This window comes from Carcharodon carcharias, chromosome 16 (assembly GCF_017639515.1).
Source record: "Carcharodon carcharias isolate sCarCar2 chromosome 16, sCarCar2.pri, whole genome shotgun sequence".
In the NCBI taxonomy this organism is placed as follows: Eukaryota; Metazoa; Chordata; class Chondrichthyes; order Lamniformes; family Lamnidae; genus Carcharodon; species Carcharodon carcharias.
The window spans coordinates 81,446,737-81,464,589 of record NC_054482.1 but is presented as its reverse complement, the minus strand read 5'-3'; the positions used below and the strand labels follow the sequence as shown (position 1 = coordinate 81,464,589).

Sequence of the window (17,853 nt, the reverse complement as noted above, 5' to 3'; positions counted from 1 at the left end):
TCAGTGTAGCGAAGAGGGCATCTTGTACCACAGAGCTATCACTGTTGGGAGGCTCGCACCATGACCATAACTGAACATAGTACTTTTTCTGGATAATTGTATACCATTTAAAATTGCAAATGTTGACAAAGTGTTACTTATAAATCATGACAACAATTTTTGAAGTTGAAGTATGTATACTGTGCAGGATTTTTAATCATAGCGTTTATTATTGGGGATATCCTGTGGCTTTGCTCAGAAAAGCTGGAATTTTACAAGGCCCTGTTGCAATTGCAGATTGTTAAATCTTCTTCGTAATTGTCCCTTGATCATAAAAATTCAGTGCAGGGAAATATATTTCTGCAGCAGCACCTGAAACTCTGCCACACTAAAGGGCCCAGTGTTGTTCCCATGTTTCAGTTATACTATTGTGAATAATGAGTGCATGCTCCTGCACCAACACAACTTCCCTTTTTGTGGTGAGCTTCAGCCTTTGACAGCTGCTGCCTCACTCAATTTTGTGTTCCCAGCAAGTGTGCTAACAGTCAAAAGCTTTGGTAAAACTATTCCTGTGGTAGTAACCTATCCAAGTTATGAGGCAAGACTCTCAACATAAAATTTGGCATGATTGTGGTTTGCGTTACTGACACAATTTATACACTTGAGCCTGTGCAATCCCATTTCTCCTTGACTTGCAAAATCAGGGCTGATAAATTGGGCGATTATTTTTAAGACAGGAGTGTTAACATAATGCAGAATATGTTTGCAGGTAAGTTGGTGCTGTGCCCTTTTAAGCGTTAATTCTTAATTTTAAAGTAAACAGTCCCAGGTCATTGAGACCTTAATTGTTTTGTCAGGGAACTTTGCACATTAGCATTTGTCTGTGAGTTTTGAGCTCCATCTTATAATCATGCAACATTTAATAATGTTTCAAAAAATATATTGATATTCTATTCTTGTAGATATGCAAAGAGCATAAATCCCACTAGTACCATTGTACCAACAAAAAATTCTTTAGGGCAGAAATACTGGCATGTCCCCATCCCCATCCTATGCTAGTAACAGCACAATTGAACTGCTCACCCGGTAAAGCAGTTGGAATTTCTGAATGTTAGACCAGGATAACTACAGACTGATTCAACCAAAGATTGGGTCAGTCTGTAAAAGTATTGATAGCTGGCCCAGAATCAAATGGCAGTCTGTTGAAGGGTAATGAGGACTCGATACGTCAACTCTTTTCTTCTCCGCCGATGCTGCCAAACCTGCTGAGTTTTTCCAGGTAATTCTGTTTTTGTTTCAAATGGCAGTTGATTGCTGTTCAGTTCCTGTTCACTTGGGCCCACTTGTGGCTCAGAAAGGCACCTAAGCTGGGCCTTATGGCATCTAGTTAGCAGGATTTCTGGAGGAGCCCAAGAATGCCCTCAAGCTGAAGTCTGGATTGCAATGGGGAGGAGGAAGAGGCATCCTCCCACCCCTCATCCCATCCTTTAGAATTTACTATTGCTGTTCTGATGGAAAAGAAACCCAGCAGAGACGTGTTTTGCCCCAGCTTCAGGTTGTTCCTTCTCCTTTTGTTCAAGAAGAAACAAAAATTTCTGGGCTATCATAAATATTAAGCTAACATTGGAATGTCTAATTTATTTAATTTGTGAAGGAGAGGTTTGTTAAGTTTTTCTCAGAAATGGAATGGTTCCAAGATGGTTTACTCTATTTTTCCACTAATGTTTGCTCCTTTTGTGTTGCTAGTGGAGTGCAATATTTCCCAATGATGTGACAACACAACACCAATCCCTTGTTTTCATTAAGAGAATGATGGCTGTGGGAGTATCATGCATTACATATTTGCGTGGGATATTTCCCGAAGATGCCTATAGAACACGATATTTGGAAGGTAAACATGTTACTGATTTAAGATAACGTTTTGTTATCCTTGAGATGTCACACCAAGAGTACAAAACTTAAACATGTAACACATATTTGAAGGTGATAATTTGAAGAACACGGAGCTAAAATAGAAATGTTCCAAATGTTATTTGGAAATTTAGTTTGCTAAATAAAAGTAAATTAGAAACCTTCTAAAGTTACTTGCGGTGAACCAGAGATTTATTTCCTCAAGTTATATGGCAATGTAAAATAATATCCAACACATCTTGTTTTAATCAACTGCTTTTTGCTTAATGTGTTAAGCCTCCACAAAGTTGCCAATGAATATTTTTCAAGCCATTATTATAAGACCATAAGACATAGGAGCAGAAATTAGGCCATTTGGCCCATCGAGTCTGCTCCGTCATTCAGTCATGGCTGATAAGATTCTCAACCCCATTCTCCCGCCTTCTCCCCGTAACCTTTGTTCCCCTTACCAATCAAGAACCTATCTATCTCGGCCTTAAATACACTCAATGACCTGGCCTCCACAACCTGCTGTGGCAATGAATTCCATAGATTCACCACTCTCTGGCTAAAGAAGTTTCTCCTCATCTCTGTTCTAAAAGGTCTTCCCTTTACTCTGAGGCTGTGCCCTCGGGTCCTAGTCTCTCCTACTAACAGAAACATCTTCCCGACATCCACTCTATCCAGGCCTTTCAGTATTCTGTAAGTTTCAGTCAGATCCCCCCTCATCCTTCTAAACTCCATCGAGTATAGACCCAGAGTCCTCAAACGTTCCTCATATGTTAAGCCTTTCATTCCTGGGATCATTCTCGTGAACCTCCTCTGGACTCTCTCCAGGACCAGCACATCCTTCCTGAGATAGGAGGCCCAAAATTGCTCACAATATTCTAAATGTGGTCTGACCAGAGCCTTATAAAGCCTCAGCAGCACATCCCTGCTTTTATATTCTAGTCCTCTCGAAATAAATGCCAACATTGCATTTGCCTTCCTAACTACCGACTCGACCTGCAAGTTAACCTTAAGAGAATTCTGGATAGGACTCCCGAGTCCCTTTGCACTCCAGATTTCTGAATTCTCTCCCCATTTAGAAAATAGTCTATGCCTCTATTCTTCCTTCGAAAAGTGCATGACCTCACACTTCCCCACGTTGTATTCCATCTGCCACTTCTTTGCCCATTCTCCTAACCTGTCCAAATCCTTCTGCAGCCTCCCAGCCTCCTCAATACCCCCTGTCCCTCCATCTCTTTGTATCATCTGCAAACTTAGCCAGGATGCCCTCAGTTCCTTCATTTAGATCATTAATGTATAAAGTGAAAAGTTGTGGTCCCAACACTGACCCCTGCGGAACTCCACTAGTCACCGGCCGCCATCCTGAGAAGGGCCCCCTTATCCCCACTCTCTGCCTCCTGCCAGACAGCCAATCTTCTATCCATGCTAGTACCTTGCCTCTAACACCATACTGAGCAGCCTCCTGTGCGGCACTTTGTCAAAGGCCTTCTGGAAGTCCAAGTAGATAACATCCATTGGCTCTCCTTTGTCTAACCTACTCGTTACCTCCTCAAAGAATTCTAACAGATTTGTCAGGCATGACCTCCCCTTGATGAAACCATGCTGACTTTGCCCTATTTTACCATGCACTTCCAAGTACTCTGAAATCTCATCCTTAATAATGGACTCTAAAATCTTACCAATGACCGAGGTCAGACTAATCGGCCTGTAATTTCCTGTCTTTTGCCTCACTCCCTTCTTAAACAGGGGGGTTACATTAGCGATTTTCCAGTCCTCTGGGACCCTCCCTGACTCCAGTGATTCCTGAAAGATCACCACCAACGCCTCCACTATCTCTTCAGCTATCTCCTTCAGAACTCTGGGGTGTAATCCATCTGGCCCAGGTGATTTATCCAACTTCAGACCTTTCAGTTTTCCTAGCACCTTCTCCTTGGTAATGGCCACCATACTCACCTCTGCCCCCTGACTCTCTTGAACTTTGGGGTTGCCTCGTCTTCCCTTTGGTATGCTTCTTCTTCCTAGGGATAAATTTTTGCTGTGTCTCCCAAATTACTCCCAGAAACTGCCATTGCTGTTCCACTGTCTTTCCTGCTAGGCTCATCTCTTAGTCAATTCTGGCCAGCTCCTTCCTCAGTCAATTCTGGCCAGCTCTTCCCTCATGCCTCTGTGGTTGCCTTTATTCAACTGTAATACCGTTACAGGATGGTTATCAGGATGGATGTAAATTACTGTTAAATTGTTCAGTTAATGTGTCGTGTTTATTTTGTAATATTTATGCCACATTTTCCTTTAGAGCATTTAAATTAATTTATAGTTAATTTAATGGCCTTTATTTTCCATAGTGTGGAAAGTCCTGCTCCCAAAAGGCCCCTAAAAAATGGTTGCATTGCAAATCAAAAAATGGGTGCTATTCCTTTGCTCCTATTTTCCTCCTGAAGAATACAGTATACTGAACACCTGTATGGTTTTTTTAGTGTCTGCATCTGAAGAGGGTGTAGCAATGTTAATTTCATTCAAATAAATATCTGGAGGCTTTGCACTCAGATTTCTTCTAAAATCAGGTGCAGATTGAAGTAAAAATGATACAGACTCACTGATTTCAATGCTCGTGTGCATCAGGTCCTGCTCCCCTATCACTACTGCCCTTGAAAGCAGACATTGATTCCTGGCCCCCCAGTGCATCAAATTCAGAATTCTCATCCCTTTCTTAAAATCTCTTCATGGTCTTATTCCTCCACATTTTTGTAGCCTCCACCAACCATACAAACCTCCTAGTACTCTTAGTTACTCCAAATCAAACTTAATGTACATCTGCAGTCTTTTCATCTCGCAGTTGATCAATGTGCCTTCAGCCGCCAAGGCCCTTTGTTCTCTATTACCTCTCCAAACCCCTTTGCCTCCCCATTGCCCTTTTCTCCTTTAACACCCTTTTTAAAACCTACCTCTTTAATAAACTTTTGTCATCCATCCAAATACTTCCGTTTTTAACAGCATCAATTTTTGCCTGATTAAAACTGTTGTTACATGTCTTCAATTAACTTGCAATAGTGTTAATTGGCTCCTGTAATTACAAAGGTTTATTTATACCATGACAATTTCAATGCATTTTGGCCCTAACCAAATGCATCAATTTAAAAAGGCCTGATTCATTATATTTTGAATATTGTAAACACATGGGGCAGAATTTTCTGCCTGTCGGGCGGGTGGGCCCGACCCAATCTCTGGCGGGCTGGGAGCCGATCCCTGCCAGAGAAGCGGGCCCCGCCGCCATTTTACTTGGGTGGGCCAATTAAGGCCTGCCCAGCGTGACGTCCAGCGCTCCCTGTATGGGCAAGGGGGGTATTCCCCAAAAGCAAGAGTATGCTCTTTCGCGCCTGCGCTCGAAAGAGTGCACATCTCCCTTAGGCAAGGTGCTGCCACTGGGAGATCAATTACACTCTGAAAAATGTTAAAAAAAGAAAAAAAATTCCCAAACATGTCCCCCCCATAGATGGGACATGTTTATAATTTACATACTAACTTTATTAAAACGTTTAAAACCCATAAAACCTCATCCCGCCGCTGGATGAGGTTTCATGTTTTTTTCTATTAGCCAACGGGCAGGTCCTTTAATTGTTTTAATGATCCTGTCAATGACCTCAATTGGCCATTGACAGGTTGGTGGACCCGCAGCTGATTTTGTTGTGGGCCCGCCTTCCTGAAAATTTAAATGGACTGGAATGACTTTGGCGGTTCCGCCTGACGTCATCCCACGTCAGTTTATGCGTTGGAGAGCAGGCCCCGCTCCCCTGCTTACCGACGGCAAAATTCTGCCCCTGGAGTTTTTCAAACTGTTAACTTTGACAACAGTAACTTTATTTCTCAGGCATGTGTGTAAAAATTCTGCGTGAAGACAGTCGGTTTCCTGGTGCATCTAAAGTAGTAAAATGGTCAGTACACGTTATCTTACTTATCGTCAGCATACCAATGAAACATAATTAAATTAAATTTTAAAAACTAGATGAGTTAAATTATCTTTTTACATTTCAATCACTTGTTCAGTATTCAGCTCAGTTGATTCATTATAAATCATTGGGCTGCATTTTAATGTTTTGATCCCCTCATAGTTAGGTAGTGCATCAGGATCCTAGAAGTTTGAGCAGCAGCCTTTTCAGAGGCTTTTTAAATGAGCCACAGCATTACCATTCTACTTCCAGGTTTCTTGACCAATTAGAGTGGGCAGGTGTCATGACAACCCAAGCTTGATTAGTGAAGCTTCACTATTTAAAGGGACCCTGCAAGAGTCAGACTGGAAGCATTCTACAACTGTCAAGAGAGAGCCAGCCATTTGACAGATGGTGCATCAATAATTGGTTTCTTCACCACAGTTCTCAGATGCATTCCTGTATATCATGCTGTGGGTCCCGCAGGAATGTTCTGTAATCAGCAGATAGGAGGAAGAAGCCTACCTCAAAAACCAAGTAGGTGTGGCTGGAAGTGGCAGAAGAGGTCACAGTGGGAGTGTGGTGCCCCGCTCCTGGATACAGTGCCGTAATAACTTCACCAGGGCAGGAAAGGTGAGTGGAATGCCAGTTTCAAGTGCAAATCCCCAAAGTCTGACTTCCCTAGCATTCTATTACATAGCATTCCTCAATCCAACACACCTTATAGGTGAAGCCATCCCTCTCTTTCAAAGCACCTGCTCACAACCCCATTTGACCACCCACCAAAGACACTCACTTTCATCTTGTTGTTACATCACACCCTTCTATTACAGTGACCCTCCCAAAATATTGCCCTTCCATCCTCACAACATATTCCATTTCTCACACTCATAGCTCTTATCTTTCTGTCTTTGCAGAAGAGAGTGCACATAACAAGGGAGAGCAGAGGTGGTCCACTAGTCATCGCAATCCTGTTTGCTGCAAAGGAGGACGCACTGGAGATAAGCAGAGGCTTACATGCACAGTGATGGCGGAACAAGGGCCTCCCAGCTACCTAGTGAAATAAGGAGATATCACTTAGCCACATGGTATAAAACACTCACTGATCAAGAGGGAGTTGAATTATTATCTGAAAAGGAAGAGTATGCAGAGTTATGGGATGAAGGCAGGGGAATGGTACCAAGTGAATTGCTCATTCGGAGAGCAATGCACAAATACAACAGCCCCCTGTGCTGTAACAATTCTGTGATATACAAATAGTTGTTTGGTAGTACAGAACTTGAGTATTGCTGAAAAAAGAGACATTTCCAAGCTTTTCGTCTTGCACTCATCAGGACACTGACAAGAATACCAATATAAGAGGAAAACAACAATTTATACTGTATGTGAAGAGAGTGCTGATTGATTGGCAAGTGGCATTGCCATGGAGAATGCACCAGTGATGGTGATTGACAGTGAACTGCCAAGCATTGTTTGAAATTTAAACCAGGCAGCTTGACCCTCATTGATCAAGGCATTGCCCTGAGGTGAGTCAGTGAATGGCTGTCACTTTGTTTGTTTGGCTGAAACAGGTGCAATGTACGTACATGTTCTTTCTGTCGGCAAAGAATAGGGCCCTGTGTACCAATATAAGTAGCTTCCAGCACACAAATATGCCACACTGCGAGCCCGACTGACAATCTTAAATTGGTTGTCAGTGTAATTCTTAGGACATTGAGGATTATTTAGAAAATGTCGTCCAACCGTGGAATCACAGCTAATGTTGGACACTGTGTTTTGAGTTTTACGAGCATGGGCTGTTTGGGTACAGCCTGTACACTGCCCATTGCGAACGGCGGCTGGAACATTCTGTTTGATACGATCTGCCAGTCTTTGGGATGTACGGCCTACTTACATAGCATCACACTGGCATTGAAATTCCACATTACTCATTTGGGTGATAGGCAGAATGTCTTTTTGGCTTGACGGCAGCATCCTGTTAGTGGTGAATACTACTTGTGTTGCTACTGCACAGTAGCAGTGTGAAACAGCTGGCTTCACATGTTGCTCAAATTCTTTGAGATTCCTTGCCCTTCCCAGTTAATCCGAGGTAGACTGGGCACTTTTCAGGGCCAAAAGTGATGGCCTTAGGCACATTCATGAGTTTGTGTGATATACAGCATGAAATCATCTGATCAAGGTAACCATAGCCATTATCCTGCCTTTGATTCACCCTACTTCAGCATCAAGCTTACATGGTGAGCAAATAGTTTGGACCCTATTTACAAGTTTGCCAATAAGACCAATCTTATAGCGTGTGGAATTGTGAGAATCCCAAGGTATAAATTGACCCAGTGAAGGAAGGCTTGCAGTAGAACATGGTAGAGAACCCTCTGGCACATTTCTCAACTGGTATGTCAAGGAAGGGCAGTTCATTTGATTGCTCCATTTCGTAGGTGAATTTGAGCACAGGATGGAGCCCATTAAGACATGTAAGGAAATTATTACATGCAGCTACAGATTTAAATGTAGCAGAAGTATCATCCACAAATCGGAAGTATGCAAGGGGTAGGAGGTTAGGTGTCATTCCATCAAAGACATGTTTCTCATGTAACCCAACAAAGGTGTTTGCGAGAGCTGGGCCTAGAGGGGATCCCATGGGAACACCATCTATTTGGGCATAAATGGTGTCATTAAAACTGAACTCAATTGCGTGAGTTGCCCAGTTCATAAGTTCAATGAATACTGATTCACGCAATGTTGGCAGGTCTAGATCACCATGAGATGGTGCTGTAGCGCAAATATCTATGGCTTCCTTAACTGGAACATTGGTGAATAGGCTAGCAATGAATGAGCACATGGACACAGCATTGCTATCAATATGCAAGTCCTGTATGGCCTTCGCAAATGTGAAGGAGTCCTTCACCAAGCATGTGGAAAACTTGGTCAAAACTGGCTCTAACAATTTGCCCAACCATTTGGCCAATTCATGTTGTGCAGAATTGGTCATAGATAAGATGGGGCGTAGAGGGACATTACTTTTATGTGTCTTGGGCAGCCCATACATACACGGACGTAGCGAACCATGAGGACGAATTCTATCATATATATCACACGGTAGCCCATCGATCTTACACAAGTCCAGCAAGTGTGTTTTTGCTTCCTTTCAAGAAAGGCTGTCCAATCATGTTGAGTGAAAGCTCCAATGGATTCGAATTTGCACCTGCCATTAAGAATGGAATGCATTTTGTTGATATAGTAACACTTGTTAAGGATGACTATTCCCATCCCTTTGTCAGGTTTACTGATGTGTATGCCCAGGTTGCTCTTAAGGTTTCATCATGCTGTCAGACATTCGCGTTACTTGTGAAAGTCGGATAGGTCATTTGGAATCCCGCAATATGTGTGCAATAGATCAGCTAGGCACGCTTTCAAGGATTCAGCGTCTTCAGTGGATGCTGGTTTGTATCAGGATAGTTGGGTGTAGAGGAGTTCAAACTCAGCTAATACCTCTTCCAGTTTGATTTGGGATGAAGGCACACCAAAATTGAAACCATTTGCAAGAACAAACTCCTCACTTTCTGAGAGTACATGGTCAGAGAGATTTGTTAAGTATTTAGTGGCATCATTAATTGCATTGCAAAACTGCTTGGATGAGTTTTTGGTGTTTCAAACAGATACTGTGTATGGTGTGATCATCTATTGAAGCAATATAGCGGTATAAATGGATCAAATCGAAAAATGAAAGAAGTTTGTGAATCTCAGACCGAGCGCAGTGTAGGGCAAGGTGGAAATTAGTAACCCTATTACCAGTCTGTTCAATCTCACCTTGCATAAACACTCACTCGATCGTAGGGCTGTGTCTCACTTTTGGTCTTATCGGCAACCTTGTAAGTGGGGCCCAAGCTATTTGCTCACCATGCAAGCTTGATGCTGAAAAAGAGCGCATCAAAGGCATCCTGCAACATAATGGCTACCCTGATCAAATCATTTCACGCTGTATGTCACACAAACTCATGAACAGGCCTAAGGCCATCACTTTTGGCCCTGAAAAGTGCCCAGTCTATCTCAGATTACCCTGGAAGGGCAAGGTGTCTCAAAAATCTGGGCAACAGGTGAAGCCAGCTGCTTCACGCTGCTACAACGCAGTAGCAACACGAGTGGTATTCGTCACTAACAGCCAAAAATTACATTCTGCCATCACCCAAATGTGGTATATGAATTTAAGTGCCAGTGTGATGCTAGATATGTAGGCCGTACGTCCCAAAGACTGGCAGATTGTATCAAACAGCATGCCCTCAGAATGGGCAATGTACAGGCTGTACCCAAACAGCCCTTGCTTACAAAACTCAAAACACAGTGTCCAACATTAGTTGTGATTCCATGATTAGACAACATTTGCTAAATAATTCTCAAGTGCGTTACGAATTACACTGACAGCAAATTTAAGATTGTCAGCCAGGCTTGCAATGTGGCGCATTTGCGTGTACTGGAAGCTACTTATATTAGTACACAGGGCCACGTTTTTTGCAGACAGAAAAACATGTACGTACATTGCGTTTGTTTCAGCTAAACAAAATAAGTGACAGCCATTCGCTGACTCATTCCTCAGGGCAATCCCTTGATCAATGAGGGTCAAGCTGCCTGGTTTAAATTTCAAACATTGCTTGGCAGTGCACTGTCAGTCACCATCACTGGTGCATTCTCCATGGCAATGCTATTTGCCAACCAATCAGCAATCTCTTCATATACAGTATAAATTGTTGTTTTCCCCATATATTGGTATTCTTGTGAATGTCCTGATCAGTGCAAGATGAAAAGCTTACACATGTCTTTTTTCAGCAATTCTGTGATGTGTTGACTTGATGTCAGCAGGCAATGGAAAATGGTCTAGATAATGAGAACTGAGAAACCTCTCATCTTGTCAGTTCTAAATCATGGCCGGAAATTAATGCCCCTCCCCCCATCTCCCCGGAAGCGTGGGTCATTTAATCGGACAAGATGGTGTGGTTTTGGGACACCACTTGCCTTCCCACCTCCACCCAATTGAAGATTGTGGTAGGAAGGCTTGTGGAATGCCTGCTACCTGTACACCATTTGAAGTCCTTAAGTGGGCAATTAATGCGGTGGCCAGGGAAGTCGCCACATGGGAAGCCTAAAAAGTAAACCAAGGGTTTGCTTGCAGGCTCTTGGGGGGAATTCCTTGTTCAAGTGCCTGTTTAAGATACCCAGCATCGAGAAGTGGGGGACTGCAGAAAGTCACCCCCTGTTCTTGCCTCTGACGTGCCTCCCATGACCCTCACCCTGTGACCCCATTCCGCCCTCACAACTTTGGCCTGGGGTCACTTGTTTATCCTGGGCCGCTGCTGGGTGCATTAGCAGGACACCGCTCTTGGTGGCACCGATGGCCATGGAGGGCTACTGGGGTCCTTAATCCTGTGGAAGGCCTGACATGGGCCAATTGAGTGCCTGGTGGACACTTAATATAGCAGGCCTTCCACAGTGGAAGCGATGCAGAACTCCTGCTGGTTCTCCAGCCGGAGCCTGAAACCCCCTTCACAAACATTAACTTCCTCCCTATGTTTTTCACCCCCCACATGTCCTGCAAGCATTCCTCAGGAGCTGGTGCCAGAGAAGGACAAAGTGTCCTCAAAAGATGTGTTAGTACCACAAGCCTCGTGTGCATCCTCCATCAGCGTCAGTGGGGCATCAAATCACATAGTTGGACTTACATAGTGAGGCACGCATTAAAAGTGAGCATGAGCAGATTTTGAAGAGAGGGACAGCAGTGAAGAATCTTTGGTGGAGACCCACCAGACTGTGTGTCAGCAGGAGGCAGATGCTGAGCCTCAAGGATTATTGACAAAGAGGACTGTTCTGGTGCAGTAACAGGAAATGTGTGAGGTTCTGTCAGCATTTCCAGAGTCATTGTGTAAATTTGGAGAAAAATTAGAGAAGACCATCTCCACCATGAGTGCCATCATGTCTCAGACCTTTGCACTGATATCTAGTTTGGGAGGAGCTTCAGGCACAGCAGGTAACTAAGTGCATGCTGGCCCTGACCAATGGCCTGCAAAATCATGAGGACAGCCTCATCTTGGCCATTCAATGCCTCACTGAAGTGCAGCAAAGTGCTCTTCAGCTCTTGGCTAGCAGGAAAGTGCAGGTGAGGGCCATGAGAATTAAAATGGAGAAGGAGACATGGAAGTGGGGACTCAAAGTGCTTCCTCTCCTTCCTCCTTGATTTCATCCACAGTCAGGGTCCCACATGCTGCCTCCTGATTTGATTTTTATTTCATAGCCAAGTCTGCCCTTGCACATATGTGGGTGAGGTAATCTTTCCAGGGCCCTGGTGGACTCCAAAACCCCAAGGATGGCGGGCACAAACTTCTCAGCAGTCAGAACAGCGGAATGAGCAACATGCTTTGAGCCCTGCTAAAGCCACAGCAGTAAGTGTACAAAAAAGTATTAGGAAAAAGAAGAGAAAGAAATCGTAGTTGCACAAGGGTAATCGCTTGGATGTTTAATCACTTGGATGTTTAACACGATTAAATTGTCACTTTTATATTCAGTGTTCACAAATAATAAACTTTATTTAAAAGCTTCATTGTCTCATCCTTCCAATTATTGCCAGGTGCCCTCAACCTTAAGGAAAATGGTATGACAAGAGTATAAGAGGAGCAGTGGATGTCAGTGAGAGAGATGTGGGACTGCTTTGTGTTGGGGGGTGGGGGCGTAGGCACATTGGGTTCAACATTGGTGTACCACATGGTTGCACTGAATCAATTTTTTTTTATTTGTTCATAGGATGTGGACATTGCTAGCAAAGGCCAGCATTTATTGTCCATTCCTAATTGGCATTGAAAAGATGATGGTGAGCCACCTTCTTGAACCGCTGTAGTCCATGTGGTGTTAGGGAGGGAGTTCCAGGATTGTGACCTAGCAACAGTGAAAGAACAGTATAATTGCAAGTAAGGATGGTATGTGACTTGAAGGGGAACTTGTAGGTGGTGGTGTTCCTATGTGCCTGCTGCCCTTGTTCTTCTTGGTGGTAGAGGTCACAGGTTTGGAATGTGGTATCAAAGGAACTTTGGCAAGTTGCTGCAATGCATGTTGTAGATGGTACAGCCATTATGTGCCTGTGATGGAGGAAGTGAATGTTTAAGGCGGTGGATGGGGTGCCAGTCAAGAGGGTTGCTTTGTCCTGGATGGTGTCGAACCTCTTGAATGGTGCACTCATCCAGGCAGCTGTGAGTATTCCATTATCTTAACTTGTCCTTATAGATGGTGGACAGGGTTTGAGGAGTCAGGGGGTAAGTTGGCTGAAGCATGCCTGAATATGTCTGTCCCAGGCATCCCTAGCAGCTAAGTAAGAAGCTGCAGGTAACCTCACCACATCAGGCTGTCCCTCCTCCCTCTGTTGCTCCTCATTTTCTTCCTCCTCCGCCAAAGATGCAGCATGGTTTCAACTTGTTTTTCCTGCAAATCCAGTCCTTCCTGTTGTGCAAGGCGCAGCAGAACACAAACACTCTGGACATTGGTGTATAGCAAAAGACATCTGTCCAAGCATCTGTACTGCATTTTCAGCATCTGATGGCTTGCTCAGTGACCACTCTTGTGCTCATGTGACTTTGACTATACCTTTCCTGGGTGTCAGTGGTAGGGCTGCTCATAGATTTTATAAGCCACTTCTTTAAAGGGCAGCCCTTATCTCCAAAGAGCCATCCGCTGACTTTACTTGGAGGTGCAAATATCTGTGGGTGATCTGGTGCAGAAGGCATTATGGCAGCTTCTTGGGTATCTTGCACAAACTTCCATCCTTTTTGTCCCCCGTTGAGCCGTTGAGGAGCTGCTCCTACTGCTGCTGTTGCGGGTACTGCTCCTCTTGGTCCTCATCAGAGGTCTGAGGTAGAGCTGCATGCTGCTGAGAAGGCTGACTGCTGGGAATGAAAATCAATGGGGAAAAAACTCAAAAGTAGCAGAAGTGATGTTCAAAGGAATGAAAACACTCAAAGAACAAGTCCTGTGAGAAAAGCCTTTCACTTAGGCAGAGAAACAGCTATAACCTAAGTATTTTGAAGCTTTCCAGCTTGTTAATTGCTCAGGCTTGTCAAACCTGCTGTCTTCTTGTCTTGTTCAACCTGGCAATTTTCAGGAAGCCCTGGAAACCAGTTCGCTGACAGTTAAAGACAGAATCCAGTGTTCAAAATGCATTCAGTTGCTTTAGCTTATGTTAATAGCATATGCACCAGTTCCATGGGAGTTTCCTGCACACTACCAAATATGCTTAAGTTAAATGAGGATGTTGATGATTCCTGCCGACTCCCTAACATGTGACATTTTCTACACTTCCAACCTGCCGCAGGTACAGGTAACCGCCTAGCCTGGCAGATTACTATTCCCCCATTATAATTCTGTGAAATAAATGTAATGTATCTCAATGATGCTTTGGGCACAATTTATTGGGTTAGGAGATCAACTCTCCATATTATATGAAATATAGACCTGGAATATTCAAATTTTACTTAACATCTTCATTCACTTTGCTGAATATAATTACTTAAATGCTTCTTTCCAGGATGATGGGATGCTTTGATGCTTTGGAGAAAAGATTTGTAAGTTAATTTTGCATTTGACACAAAATTATCTTTTAATTCTTCATTTTGTGAATTTAGAGCATAGGTTCCAGCTATTTTAGGTTCACAATTTTTAATATGTTAATTTTGAAGGGTGTCAGTAACATAAATATGAAGTTATAGTTTATTATGTCTATTTAAATCTCACAAATTTATGTGCACAGTAATTATTTATTCCTTAGATTATATAAAAAACAAGATTTTTGTGTTTTTTTTCATTGATAGTTGCGCACAATTATTCTGGGAGTAAGTACATTTCAAAAAATTATATGTTCGTTATTAGACATAAGATTTTGAAACTACAAATTAATTCAGATTTCTAAGACTAGTATTTTGCTGTCTGGTATTATTCAACAAGACAAAGTGAATGAAATTTGATACAGTAATGTAATGATATTATACTCCTGAAACTATTAATAAGATAATTTCTAAATAAGGATGAAAATGAAAAAATGTGCATGTTGGAAAATGAAGTGCAAATAGAATATTTTGGAAGTGCACAGCAGGTTTGTCAGTAACTGTAAAAGGAGAAAATGGTTTAAAGTTTTGTTCAAAATCTTTCAAATCAGACATCAAGGTCCTGTCTGCCTTCTCACGTGGACGTATAAGATTCCATGGCACTATTCAGAGAAGAGTGGAGAATTTCTCCTCATATCCTGGCTGACACTTATCCCTGAACCACCATCAGTAGCATATTATATCGTTAATTATCTCATTGCTTTTTTGAGACTCTCATGTGAATAAATTGGCTGCCACGTTTGCCTACAAAACAACATTGTCTACAGATTATAACTAAGTAATGCATCGGCTGTAAGCATTTTGGGACACCTTGATGTCATGAGAGGCAAAATATAGTGCAAGTTCCTTCACTTTTTCTTTACAGATGCTGGCGAACCTAATGCTGATTTCCAATTTTTTTCTGATTTTATTTATAAATAGTATTTGATGCACTGCTGTATTTATTTTTTAAAAAAAAAAGTGCTAGCATTAGTGGGGCATTAAGAAGGCACTAAGGTGCAATTGTTATGTCAACAAATTGTCTAATTTCTAAATATTCATTACACTGGAGGAGTTGTAGGTATGGCAACTTTTAACTCCTAAAGTTTCAACTGCAATTGTAGGCTGTACACATTGCAGGCTGTACGTAAGGAGTTGTACGTATGGCTACAATTGTAGGCTGTATGTATGACTACAATTGTTGGCTGTACGTATTGTAGGCTGTACGTATGGCAATTTTTAACTCCTAAGGTTTCAACTACAATTGTAGGCTTTTTTTTCAGGTTGTGAGTACGAAGTCTCTCTATTTTTTCTCCTCTTTTCCAATTTTTTTCTCCCTTCCTCCTATCTTGATGGTGTTGATTCCTGGCTTTGTTACCCCCAAGTGGCCATTCTTTATGTGTGAGACAAGTCAGTGCATGATGGTAGGCCACTCAACCACGGAGACATCACAATAATGCCTAATTCCACCTTCATCCAATGACCACAAATGCAGCTCCAGCAGAGGACAACAGATCCTGATTGGAAGTCATAGTTGATATTCCTCTCTTTAAACCAAAAGATGGCAGGAAGTGTTTGAATCCATTAGGTAAGGGCCTTTACAACATTACTTGTGGGCCAAGACAAATGAGAATGTTACCTCCCATATCAAAAAGTTACCCTGTAAACACACCCTGCGATCTGTACTACCCCCTACCTCCAAAATCTCTGATCCTTAACCTTCCCCTGATCCCTTCTATCACAATATCCAACTCACCCTATAACTCCTGAACACAGAGTCCTCTCCACCCCTCCCTCCCTAAGCCAAAACTAGACCCACCTGCTCTTCAGTTGCATACTTGTACTGCAGGCTTTCAGAAAGACTGTTAACCAGGGATTCTCACTACCATCTAAGGTCCTCACCGCGTACTTTGGTATCAATGACAAGAAACAAACTATGGACGCAATTTCCACATTATGTGAAAAGCCTTTATTAACTCACTAAGCAATACTATATACTTATGACACCAGTTGCTTAGTAAGACCTGCATGCAGGAGCTCATCTCTTGGTGGTTGGCCCGCTGAACAATTCCTCCACATGACTTACAGTGAAATCACACTTCCTCGCAGCCACAATGTCCTTTGGAGCTATGGCTTTATATCCCTTTCTGACCCTGGTCTCTTGGCATATAAGGTAATGGACAGTAACCTCCGAGCTCCCCAGCATCGGATTTGGGGGGTACCCCAAACATGCACTGGGGAATCCCTCTTACAAGTTCCCAGATAAGGATTTGCACGGCAATTGTCTAGAAGTGCACACTTCCCCTAGATAAATGCCCTGTGCTGAGAACATCCGAAAATGCAGTTTAAATCGCAAACTTCTGATGGTTCCGCCAGGGTTCCCAATAGTTACTCAAAAGAAGTTAGAAGAATTAAAACAAACCTCTTCTAACTTCTGGATAACTATTGTAAAGACCCAGACCAACCCCATGAGACTCCACCCCACCCTACCCCAAACTCCCCCACCCCCACCACAGGACTCCCCCACTCCCCCGACACCCACCCACCTTGACCCCTCCAACCCCCACCTTCCTGAACACACAGCCCCCATCCCCCCGACCTCTCCAACCCTACCGCTCTGACCTCTGACTCCCCCAATCTCCGACCTCTCCCTCCACTACCCCAACCTCTGAACCCCCAACCTCCAATGCTCCCCACCCTCCAACCCACCCACCCTGCCCTTGACCTTGGACTCCACCCCCATCCCTCAAATCCTACCCATTTACCTTAGACGCTTACCTTCTCCCTGGCCCGTCAATTTCACTGGCCCTTTAAACCTACCTGCTTTACAGCAGCAAATGCTGTAAAAATAAAAGAGGGCATGGCTTCCTTGAATCTGCCGGAGCTGCACTTCGCTGTGGCCTGCGAGGAGCTTTTTGATGCAGGCTCCAAGCAGCTCCTGCGAACGGAAGGGTCAGCGTAATTTTCAAGACCTGTTAACTGTGCATTTATTTCTTCTAATTCCTGCGGGACAGCTGATGCTAGTTGGAAGTTACGACCCAATTTTTTAGATCGAGTCATCTAATTGGATTATCAATCCCACCCTGGCCATGCAAAGGCGGCCTGCACATGGCCATTTCCTGTTCTCAGCAGGTGGCGTCTCCAGGTACCTTCCGGCAATGGATGTGATTCATGTATCTTGGTAAGGCAGGAAGAAAGCCATTCACACATATCTGAGGGGCCTTTATCAGGTCAGTTTCTGTAATCAGGGTGTCCGGTGACATTTTCTGACACATCTGTGTCCATGTGCATGTCTTTTTTTTAAGCTCCATATAAGCCTCAGAATCAATGTCTTCAGTCAAAAATCTTCTCTCTTCTGCTGAATTCCGTACTACATGTTCCTGCTACCCGGTTCTGAGCTCAGGACGTTGGTCCACCTCACAACTGGCTGCATTTTGATT

At 43.3% G+C, this 17,853-nt stretch overlaps 1 protein-coding gene across 1 annotated transcript in view; it reads left to right on the top strand.

The window, feature by feature from the left end:
* Window positions 1–17,853, top strand: part of zte38 (zebrafish testis-expressed 38) — a 44,739-nt gene that overhangs the window by 2,178 nt on the left and 24,708 nt on the right. The window contains exons 2-5 of the mRNA XM_041207823.1: window positions 1,726–1,870; window positions 5,744–5,807; window positions 14,359–14,395; window positions 14,642–14,662. Coding sequence (XP_041063757.1) covers window positions 1,726–1,870; window positions 5,744–5,807; window positions 14,359–14,395; window positions 14,642–14,662 — 267 coding nt within the window. The remainder of the gene's footprint in view (window positions 1–1,725; window positions 1,871–5,743; window positions 5,808–14,358; window positions 14,396–14,641; window positions 14,663–17,853) is intronic.